The following is a 12,021-nucleotide window of genomic DNA, read 5'->3' on the forward strand; positions in this document are numbered from 1 at the left end:
AGGCCTACCAGTGCATGCCAACACAGAGAGGTCCAGCCCTAAGGCCCAGCTCCCACAGCATCAGGTTCCCTGTCTCCAGGCTGCCTGCTATGTCTCTCAGTAACTTCTTCAGTCCCTCACCTCTCACTTAGACTTTCTATTGTGAATTGAAGATCAGTAACACAAAGATTAGAGACAGGAGAGGGCACTGGAAAAGGCAAAAGATCTTTTTCCAAAATCATCCTTTGTAGACCTGCATACAGATAGGGATTAAGGGAAAGGGGATTTTATACAGGAGATTAATGCATTATGAGACATATATACATGCATGCTCCAAACCATGTTAATATTTAAAAATTGAATGCTTAAGAGAGTAGGTCTGTATGAATGTCAAAACCAAAAGAATAGGGTTATATCATCATCATTTGATCAGAAAATCAGTCACATACAAAGTCGAAGAACATATGATCAACGAAAAGTTTTAATAACACATCTTTTCCAATAACTCCCTGCTCTCTAGGAAGGTATCACAAGAACACAAAGTGTTCTTAAAATGACTATTTCCTTGTGATACTGACTATGGAACACTTCTACATGGGTAGAAAATATATTTAAGACATTCTTTAGGTAGTCATAATCATTCATAAGATCCTTCAGCTGTGAAATGCTCCTAAGTTCAGTGCAGTCCTGCACTGATGCATAAATGGCCCCCATACAGCCTACCTTGCATGACTGGGGCTGTATTTCTAAATATTGCACAGCAATTTCTTTGAATGCATAATTACACCTGAAATGCTTGATCATAATGTAATTAATTCCTCCCACTGAAATAAGAATTAATTTAAACTAACATTAAAAACTTTTTTTTAAGAAATTATAACTTTGAGAAAAAAAAAAAAACAAAAATAATCATAAACTTCTTGGCACATGAATCAATAGATTGAGCTATAGTAAAATGTACATAGTCCTATAAAAGAGTTGCTAAAGACTTAACATAATGAAAATATGATAGCCACATAGCCACATTTCAGGCAAGCAAATATAATAATGAAGGATCAGCCAGAGATACTGTAAATGACCAACAAGAACACAGAACCCCAAGAAGAGAAAGGATGCTGGTGTTTAAGTGAATGAATTCTCTAGACACAATTTGAAATACCACTACAAATAAGCACCTTTGTAGTAATGACCAATCTATGCTCAGATGCATCTTTCTAAAATTCAATAACAATAAATATATAAACCAAGGAAAAAAATTAATATAGGACTTTTTAAATTATTATTTAAGGAGCACTGTAAAAAGGTGAGGAAGGTGATAAAACCACCATTCATATTCTAAAAACACACTTTCTTTTTTATATGTCACTTATATTACTGCAACATAAAGCATTTATATTAAAGGCTCCAAAAGCAAAAGGCAACATGATTCAATACTACAGTGAAGAAGGTTACCAGAAGTTTTAGTTCTTTTTTTCAAAAGAAAGATTCATGTTAAATGAGAAAAAGTAAACAAATATATTTATAAATACATACACTGGGGAAAACAGAACCACATAACAGCAGACCAAAAGAGTACTACGCCATTGTAGTGCACTCTCAAAAACAATTTTGCTTTCATTGATACTAGAACATTTCAGAATATAATATTGCTGAGATCAAATTCTTGGTTGGTTACCCTTTTCATTGGATGTTCAAACTTCTTGTCTCTATTTCAATGTTCTGTTCAACTTGACTACAAAGCTCTGCTTATTTTCACCCTACTTATAAGATCTAACTCTTGTCTTCTGAAGTGAAAAGCAATGTAGCTTTCATCTGATCATTCCTTTAAAGCTTTTCTTATCTTCTCAGCCTTTGATTACTGACCACTCTGTGATTTCCACAAAGAATCAAGTTATTACTCTCATTGGGGGGGCATATCCTCTCAAATCTCATAACTCTTCATGTCAACAAAGCAACACTCACGTACAGCACTGAAGATCTGGCTATACATCCTTTGTATTTTATCTCTGTGAAACTAAGTTGCAAAATCTTTGGTCTGGTGTTTCAAACCCTGCTTCCTTTATTATCATCATAAATTACATATAAGATTATTTCACAGAGGAATGGGTAAAAAAAATTCAGATAAAATGGGAAATGACTTTAAAAAATATCATATTTTTATATAAAATATAAAAGATCATTTCTGAAATTGAAACAACTGGACATGGTGGTGTTTGGTGAAAGGCTGGAATCAATGATGTTGGTGTTATTTTCCAACCTTAATGATTTTGTGATTCTAATATATTCTTCACAGTGGTTCTGTGAATTGCAGAGATTCAAGCAATTGCAGATATCAACTGCAGATATCACTGTTCAAGCTAGCAATTAGAATGCTCCTAAAACTGCCACTTTTAGAGACCTGGTTAATTTTTCAAAATTTAAAAGGAATAAAATTAATTTGTTTCTTGTTTGCTGTAGTTTCAAAAGCCATAGTCAATTTAAGAAGTTACCTTGAAGTGCTTCTAGTGTTGGAAATTATTTGTTCATTTCAAGATGAGAGAATAATTGTTGATCTACCTGAGAGTCTTTGAAGAACTGTTCTTTCTAGAGTACGGCTCAGGAAAAAGTCTACCAATAGTCAGAATCTACCACTAAGAGTGAAAAAGCACCCATATTTTCTGAGCCAAACAATGTTTATGTGGCACTTAAATTTCAGTGGACTCGCACAAACAGGTTTATGACATGAAAATGCCCCCTCTCTTTTCTTCTTCTTTGTTTGAAAGAATAGAACGGGAAAGTCTGTTCAACAACAAAAACTGAAAAAATTCAATCTCTGCCCCAAATATATTATATTTAAGCACATGGAAAAGTAAAGAACAGATTGGAAACAAGGGAACCCTGAAGAGCATGACCTCAGCACACCACCTGCCCCATCACTGCAGAGCTTTGATGGCATTTGGATCCTTTAATTTTGTGGGGTCAGGTGGAATGTATATAGTGCATAGACTTCCCTTTTCACTGTTTTACATTTTAACAAAGTAAAAAATCAACCAAGACCATTCTTGGCTGCCAAAACCTCAGTAAATGCTGAAGTCAGAGTAGAAAAACCCCAGAACATTAAACACCCATTGTCTACTGTTACAACCAGAGATACCACTAAAGGAAGCACGCCTCATTCCACGGTATTGCTTTAATAAACTGAAAGTCATTTCTTTTCCACAGGGTATACGAGATCACAACACTAGCTGTATTTGTCTCAGTAACAGATCACACACATTATGTAGATTCATCAAAGATTTTAAATCCTTAATTTCTCTGTCTCCTGGTATCACCTCTTCACAGCATAAAAGGATTTCAGCCAGAATAATTAAATATTTATTTTTTTAAGCAAAACCTAAATATAAAACAGAAATGTAGATCTTTTTCAACAAGTCATTTTAAAATAGTTTTGCATAAATCCAACGGATATTGCATCCTAGAAATCTGGGGTATTATCAATAAGCAAATGGTCACATATACAGATCTGAGGAATATTTTCTGACAATCTGTGTACAGAGGACTCTCATGTATTGACTGCCCTTCTGTTTCTATGTGTGAAAGTGCCTGTAAGAATGCTAAATTATCTCTTTAATTAATAGTCATAATTAATATTTTAAAAATAGCATTATCACCAGGACCTTACAGGAACTGGGAAGGAAGATCGCTTTGTTGAGAAAGTGATGATCAGAGCAACCATGGAATGGGAGCCTTTCAGTCGGTTTGAGCAATCTAAAAGTGGGACACCTGATCCAATTTAGTCATCTAGGACTATTTGCAATCTGTAACGAGAGATGGGCATCCCCACAGGGCAAGTCATACCACTCTAAGCAGTTTACTGAGACATATGGAGGTGGCCTGCCAGAAGTTGGAGAATTAAGTAAATCCTTTCTCATTAGTTCCTTCCAAGTTCAAGCCTGCAAGCCCTAAATATGCATTAGTCCAGAGTCCAAATCATTATACCCAGTCATGCAGTTAAACCAAAGTGAACTCAATATAACAAATATACCTTTTGTCCCCTGTACCCTGATTTTAACACAAATTAAGGACACCTGTGCTTCTACCTGACCTTTCATAAGAGCCCGTCATACAAAACCACCTAACTCAAATATTGGATACAAATAATATTCTGGAAATACTGAACTATAACTGGTACATTTAATGGCTACACTTAACCATTGAAAGCCAAATTCTGACCTCCTTTCCTACACTGAATTATAATAAGTTCATTGTGTATGTCCCATTGATTTTTCATGGGCTACTTTTGCAATAAAATTCTACTTAGTAGATTTAAAAGCATCTACATCTGTATACAGGTGACCAGCTTCAACTCCTTTCTGCAAAAGATGAGCAATCACTTATAAATCAGGGATATTTCACGGGTGAATAATTACTCAATGTATTGAAAATGTTCATGATATAAAAGCAATCCTAGGTGTTTCGATTGCTACTTGATGAAATGATGAAATAACTTCATTTACCCTTACTAAGTATATAATAAAATTAATATAATTATTAAAATACATAGGTTTACTTCTGGTGTTGGTGGTAACTAAGATCAAAATAAGTTGAAATCTATTTTAATATCAAACAACTTATCAGTATAGAGATCACAATAGAAAGATAAATAATTTCTTTTGTTTTACCATTTGCTTTTCCCTTTTTCTCATATTTTTAAAATGCTTATATCCTGTAAATCAAGTACTAACTAATAGAGAAAATACTATTCCGTCAGAACTTTTGCATCAAAAATTTATTTGCAGGTCACTCCATATTTCCTTAGAGTCTTTTGTGTCCAATGTATGTGATTGGTAGCAAAGATTCCACAGTCAGCTTGGCTCCTGCTAATGCTGCAAATCCAGCTACCATGATTTTTATGTAAGATTACTGTACTCACACAAAACAGCAATAGACATTTCAGAAATATAAATAACATGTCAAAACTTATTTTGGGTTTGTGCAGAAGATACATTTCAAATGGGAATCAAGAAAATGGCAAGCAACAACAAAAGAAAAAGAATTTCCCTTTTTAACTCTCATGCCTAAACACCCCAGTTACAACTCACAAATCACAAAGAGGGAGAGCAACAGCTATTTCTGTGTACTCTAGAAGAGTCCCTCCTAAGCCATGGCACCTCTTGAGAATTGTGCTAAATTCATGTATCTCAACTGCATCTGTGCTGGTTTTCTTAATTTTCTGTAGGTCTCATCAAGAAAAGAAACTGCTTTAGGAGTGATTTGATGGTAATGGAACCATTACTCAAACAAAATAGCAAGTCATTGTGCCTCTAAAAGATTCACATTCTGGTTTTCAATTTGTCCTATAAACTTTTCAGAATGTGACTGCATACACACATGGGTAAATTTACTTCTTTCTATTAATATTTTTAGGGGTAGCTGTAATTTCAAAGAGGTTAGTTAAGAAAATAAATAATATCTCTGAAAAGTTCCTAGGTATGCATGGTTTTTATTATAGTGCACCATGATTTTTTTTTCCAGTGAAACAAACAGCTCATTTTGTTGGAGCAAGTTGAAATTAGGCTAATTGACACAGGTCTCTATACTTTTGGAAATTCTTCCATCTTTATTTTTAGCAGCACAGTCAGATATTATAGGCAGTTAAAGGCTGATTAGGTTTGCAGAGTAGTTAGAATTCTAACCATATGAAACAGGGAGAAGACTCCTTCTGTGGGGATGTACATGAAGAAAATTTATAATTAACATTTTTGTTGAGGTTTTATGAAAGTGCCACATTATATTGATGCTTTATTAAAGGACCTGATCTTGCTGTTCAAAGACCATAATGGATGCCTTCAAGGGATTCTGTGGGCAAAATCCAGAACAAATCTCAATGGAATTGTGACTTCTTTTGTCAAATTTGAAGCGGAAGCTATATTTTTCCCACTAAAACATGATATAGTAAGCAACTTCATTTCATGTTACATTTCTATCTGCTTAAGCATGTAAACACAAACACCTATCTGCCTGTATAAACACACACAAACAAATACATACAAACACAAAAAGAGGACTTCCGAAATTTTTGTCTTGAAATCATATATTAGCAGTCTGTGAGGTTAATGGAAGCAAATCTAAGTAGATTTCATTTAATTCTTACCATTCTCTCTTTACACTTCATCATTAATGCTGCTTTCTTTTACTATTATTCTTGCTTTTCTGAAAAAGTGATGTTGTATATTGTCTCTATTCAATGCAATTATTGAAAGAGTATTCTGCAATATCTTTGTATCATTGTTTGATTTTCAAGTATTCGTATTCATCCTTTTGTAGCCTTATTAAGGAAGACAAGATCTAGAAATCTACATTAAGGTGGGACTGACAAGTAATAGCTCAACAACCAAGAGTAAGGGCTAATAACAAGTCTGGTCAGTTCACATTATTTCTAAGTAATGCTAAATCTTCAGCTACCATAAACTGGTTCCCTGGTAGAGTCAACTGGGAAGCTGAGGATATGGAAACAATCCATATAGGATGTTAAATTTAAAGTAAAGCAAGAGGCATAGTGTCTGCCATCTCCTGAAACCACCAGGCAAGCCCTTCCTCTTGAAGACTCAGAAGGAATCAAAAGATGAAAGAATAGTCTCCGTCTTTACATTTTTCTGTTGGGGCACAGGGATGAGTTGAAACCTTTCCATTTCCTCACTTCTTCTCCCCACAGAGAACCCAGTGCTAGAAAAAGATTACTGAAACCCCTGAAAGGATCATGTCTCACTAAAGATGCTTTTATTGAATATAGAAAACCTACACCTTGAATAAATATGTAAAGTAAAGCTTCTTGTACCCTGTAGATATGGTTTATTTAGATATGTAGGTATGGTTTATTCTTGGTAGTGCTCCTTTCTTTTCCGTTTTGTTATAGTAAGATGAATGAGTTTTCTCTGCAAAGGCCTTTCTTCTTCCTCAAGTAAAATAGTTTAAAAGTAGTCATTGAATTATTGTTTCATGCTTATTAAGTTCAAAAAATTTGGCTTACTAAGCCAGATTTGATTTTTTTTTTTAATTCCATAAAAGTCAGAACAAGAAATCTCTAATATTTTTCAAGGAACTATTCTAATACTGAGGATTTGATCAATATACACTCGCATTCAGAAACACACAGAGCTAGCTTCAAATCGACAGTGGTAAAAAAATTACTTTTTAAAGTTTAGGTGAATCATTGCCTTCTGTAAAATGGCAAAAATCAGAAAAGAAACAAACAGGCAAATTCAAAGGAAACTTATTACTTTATGTATCTCCAGAGCACAAATTCTTATAGGAATAAGAAGCAACAGCAACCACAAATAAACAGGATTTCAAGATTCAAATAAACTGTTCAAATTATTACAATGCTAGACTGCAATAGTCAGTAATGTATAAGAAAAGAAAAGGTGAGAAGGCTTGTGCCGTTGTGTAATTCTTAACCTTAAAGGAAGATAAATTCCTTTCATACTTCCAGTGCTTAAAAGACTGTTGATTTTACATGAAAAATAAAAGAGATAAAGGTTTTTCACTATTAAGCATTTTCTAGTATCTTCATAGTGAAAAAAAATGCTTGAAATTGGATTAGGCCAGTAGCGTCCTCACTACAGGCAGCAAAAATTTATAGCTATGAATAACTTGACTAAATAGAGAACAGGGATATCAGTTTTGTTGTTGGGAATTACAAATGTTATATGAGAAAAAGATTCAAGTATCTCCTAAGCAAGATAAACAGTAAGGCATAATAAACTACATCTCAAGCCTGAGAAAACTTTATGCCTATCAGTTTGCCTTTTAATATCATTGGAGAGAGAGATTTTCAGATTGTGCCTGTATCTTGAGCTTTTGGATTTCTTTCAGTGTACTACTGCCTACTGACATCACAACATCACAGAATCACAGAATCATCAAAGTTGGAAGAGACGTTCAGGATCATCTAGACCAACTGTCAATGAGGCACCAACAAAATCACCTCTAAACCATAACCCAAAGTGCCACATCCAGACACATCTTCAAGACTTATACAGACAGTGACATGATTTACAAATTGGACTTGTAGGCAAAAAAAAAAAAAAAAAAAAAAAAAAAAAAAAAAAAAAAAAAAAAAGAGAATCTTATTTTCTGCTGTGCCCAGATAAAAAAAATACAGGAAAATTAGCATAAATGGTGTTTTACATTCAGTCTTCAAGTTCTGAACTAAAGATGGGAATACAGAAGCACAGAATCACAGAATGGGTCAGGTTGGAAGGCACTACAGTAGGCCATCTGGTCCAACCTCCCTGCTCAGGCAGGGTCATCCCAGAGCACGTGGCACAGGACTGCATCCAGACAATTCTTGAATATTTCAGTGAGGGAGACTCCACAGCTTCTGTGGGCAACTCATTCCTATGCTTGCCCACTTGCACATGCCTTTTAAGAATTGAGCTGAAAATCAGTACTAAGACACTACACACAAAATATCAGAGAAAGCCCACTGCAAGGAAAAATGGCAATAGGGATAGGCCTAAGTTCAAGGTTTTCAATATTAAGTTATAAAGAACTAAATGTAATAGCTCTTATATTCTTATTAAAATTTGGGGATTCATTCTTTTTTTTTCACTTACCACCATTGTTTCAGAGCAGACTTGGCCATGAGGTAAAGGCCTCTCAAGGAAAAGATAAATTCATGGGTAGGATATTCTTTGATTTTTAGCAGACATAGAAGATCATAGTAGACACTCAACTGTTTTGAGGGCTGTGGTATGAAGAACCTGCCTCTCTTTTGTGTATGAGGCCCTGACAAATGAACTTGGGTGTGTCAAGATATCATTTGCAATTCTCCGAGTCTAAATTGGGCTGGGAGTCATTCCCCCATTCTCTACCTATCATTTTCCTTAAATCAAAAGAGGTTTATTTTGAACTTACTACCACCACGACCATCTCTTGATTCAGTTTACTTAAAATTATCATATTTTGGGTACTTTTGTTACCCAATGTTGCAGTGTGTTTTGTTTAAATTCATGTTTGCCCCCTGTTCTCCTCCTTAATCCCCTCCTCTCCCGAGCTGCCAATCTTCCCAAGGCCTTTCCTAACCCCCTCCATTCCAAGCTGTCAGTCCTCCCCTTCCCCACCCCTTTCTCCAGAATGTTCCTTGTCAATCCTCCCTATCCCTACCCCTTTTTCCAGAGAGTTCTATGTCTGTCTTGTTGTACTCAGCGCCCCATTCGTTACTTTGTGTTATTCCCCTCCCCTGTTTTCTCTGATAGGTTTGAAAACTATTTGCCCCACCTTAGACTCCTCCCTTACCATATCCTCATTGGTTTACTTTCCTAGACCACGCCTCCTAAGTTACTGTATAAAATTTCTGTTCACATGCTGGGTCTGGTCTTGGGAGTCTTGAGTGTCTTGGAGTCCAAGAATAAATCCACCTCGTTCCACCCCAAGACCTGTGTCCTCGTTATCTGTCCCTGCACTGGACCTGCCAATAACTGAGAGCAGCAGAGCTCACAGGGGGACGTTCGCACCCCTGGCACCACCACCCAGCACGCCCCACGCTCAGCGTGCTGCTGCAACCCAACCCTTTAAATTTGACTTAGATAAGCACAATCCATGATAAGAGATCATGATGAATTGCCAGTTTGTTTCAGATCTGCTTCTGTTCAAATGGCAAGCCACTTTTAAGTGGTTTTAATGAAGAGTCCTATCACTCATAGGTACTTTGCAGAAGAATTCATTGTTTTTTTTCCCTGCCAGTTAAAACGCACATGCAACTGTCATATGAAACCTCTCATGTCTTTGTCTAATCACTGGGACATGTTAACTTTCTGGGCACAGGAAATATGTTTTACTTCTATTTTCAGCTTCAGAGAACATACCAGATTTTTTTATTTCATAAAATAAACAGGTGTCTCTTTCAAATTAGAAATTATTTTGGATCAAGATACAGCCTATGCATTTCATACGCTACTTTTGGTAATTCAATTTAGTAGATGTGATGAGGCTGAGATAAGTCATACGACCATCTGTGGTAACATTTAGAGCTTCCTAAACTACAACACATACACCAGTCATTCCACCTGGAGAACTTAAAAAAATCCATCTATTATCCACTTAAAATAGCAATAACAAAATAATCCCTTTCCAGATGTGGGTAACTACCTAGCCATGATTTACTGCTATATGAACCAAGGCCAAGGAGTAAAGGATTAGAGTAATGAGCTATCATTTAGCTCAGTGAGGAACTGAATAGTACCCCTTTTTTGGTGAAATATGTGGTAAAAGGCAGAAGACAAGCTATTGGTGAAATGACAGAGTGAATGCATGGCTCTGATATTTCTGTGTGAGTTGTATGTGTGACTTCTGAAGCCCAGTGTAGTAAATGTTTGAATTGATGGCGCAATACACATACAATAAATCTGATGGTCCAGAAAGTGCAGGAATCCATGTTCTTGGAGACTTCACAGTGCTTCTGTCTGACAAGCCCAGGACAAGTGGGGTGCTGGCATGCAGAAAGTTTGGAAGGGCACCCTTATAACAAAGGCTACGTGAAAGTGTCAGCAAGCAGCCAGAAATCTTGGGACAGCTAGTGAGAAAAAAAAAAGCTAATGTTCCATGGGGAAAATAGTATTTGATGAAAGAGACTGCCAGGAAAATCAAGGCACATCCCAGCAATGCTGGGAGTGGTCTCAATAATTAAGGAAATGACGCAAGGAACCCTGATATTAGGTAAAAGTGTCTACACAAGAAGTAACATAAGCAATCTACTGTAGCCACAGAAAGTAACACTCTTGTAATAAACTTTTCAAGTAACAGCAAGAAAACAACATCTCATAGAGAAGATCAAAGTCTGCTGCTGATATGTCTGCTGTATTAGGTGTCATGACAATTGCATCTGGGTATGATGCCTGAGCAAGCACATTTGCAAAATCTAGTGACAATTACTTCAAGTTTTTGCTCAAACTTTATAGAGGCTTTCAGTTTTATAATACGATACAGGATCCTTCTTTTACACATGGGGACAAGTAATAAGAACATATTGATTTGCTTTTTCCTTCATCCTCAAACACAGTTTGTAAACTAAATAAGGAATTCAAGACTTGACCTATCATCAAGACCTCAGTAGTTTAAACATAAATTTAATTTTCACTGTAAATACTTCAGGGTTAACAATATGAAAATTATCATGATGCAAACACTTGTTTAAAAAAAATCATACTGACAACTACAGATGAGGTGAGACAAGAAGTCATTGAAAACATAAATGGAATTGAACCAGTGCCACTGGTCTTTAATAAAATCTGTACCATCATTGTATTTGTGCAAATTAACTACTAAATTTCTCATACATTGTCCATGAATTTTTTCTTCAGGTTTAAGAAAAAATGTCACACTTTTCGTACAACTCAGCAATATGCATTGGAGAACTGAAGTGAGACAGAAAAGTGATGAAAAGAAAGCAGCTTCTTTCCATCACTCCTATAAACAATTTACAGATAATGTTTTACTTTCACAGTTACCTGTGCATTTCTTGATATTGCTATTTCTTTTTCCATGTGATCCTAATTTGCATCCAAAATTTTCCTCCCAAAATTCTGCAAACCAGACGTTTCTTCGATTGTTAGCAAGTGTTCTGCTCCGAAAATATCTATCAAATCCTACATTGAAGAGAAGTGAAAGTATTAAAATATATGTATAAAAATAGTATAAAAATATAAATTTGAAGAAAATATCAGATTTTTTTTATGAATATGAGAACAAGAAAAAGCTTTAGACACAAACTATTTTATGAGCACAATAGCATCTAAGGATTAGATTTCATTTCAAGGTCACATAAAATCATGGGGTAGCTCTTTATTGAACAAGAGGAAGTCCAGGACACCTATAATTCTGCTTCTCTTTACATATTTAATGACATCAGTTGAGAAACTAAGGATTCCTACGTAAACCTGATGATCACCAGCCTTACCCCTGCAATCCAGCTGTCATAATGAAATCATGATTAAGGCATCCCATCTGGATTATCTCCTTACAAGTACTTTCCTGTGGCTAAATTCTCTATGTAACATCAAT

General features: G+C 35.5%; 1 protein-coding gene across 2 annotated transcripts in view; it reads right to left on the bottom strand.

Annotated features, from left to right (window-relative positions):
- Positions 1-12,021, bottom strand: part of GRM8 (glutamate metabotropic receptor 8) — a 301,344-nt gene that overhangs the window by 155,031 nt on the left and 134,292 nt on the right. For both annotated transcript variants that reach the window (XM_053977511.1, XM_053977512.1), the window contains exon 5: positions 11,469-11,606. In XM_053977511.1, the coding sequence (XP_053833486.1) occupies positions 11,469-11,606 (138 nt within the window). The remainder of the gene's footprint in view (positions 1-11,468; positions 11,607-12,021) is intronic.

Source organism: Vidua macroura, chromosome 5 (genome assembly GCF_024509145.1).
Source record: "Vidua macroura isolate BioBank_ID:100142 chromosome 5, ASM2450914v1, whole genome shotgun sequence".
NCBI classification, from domain to species: Eukaryota; Metazoa; Chordata; class Aves; order Passeriformes; family Viduidae; genus Vidua; species Vidua macroura.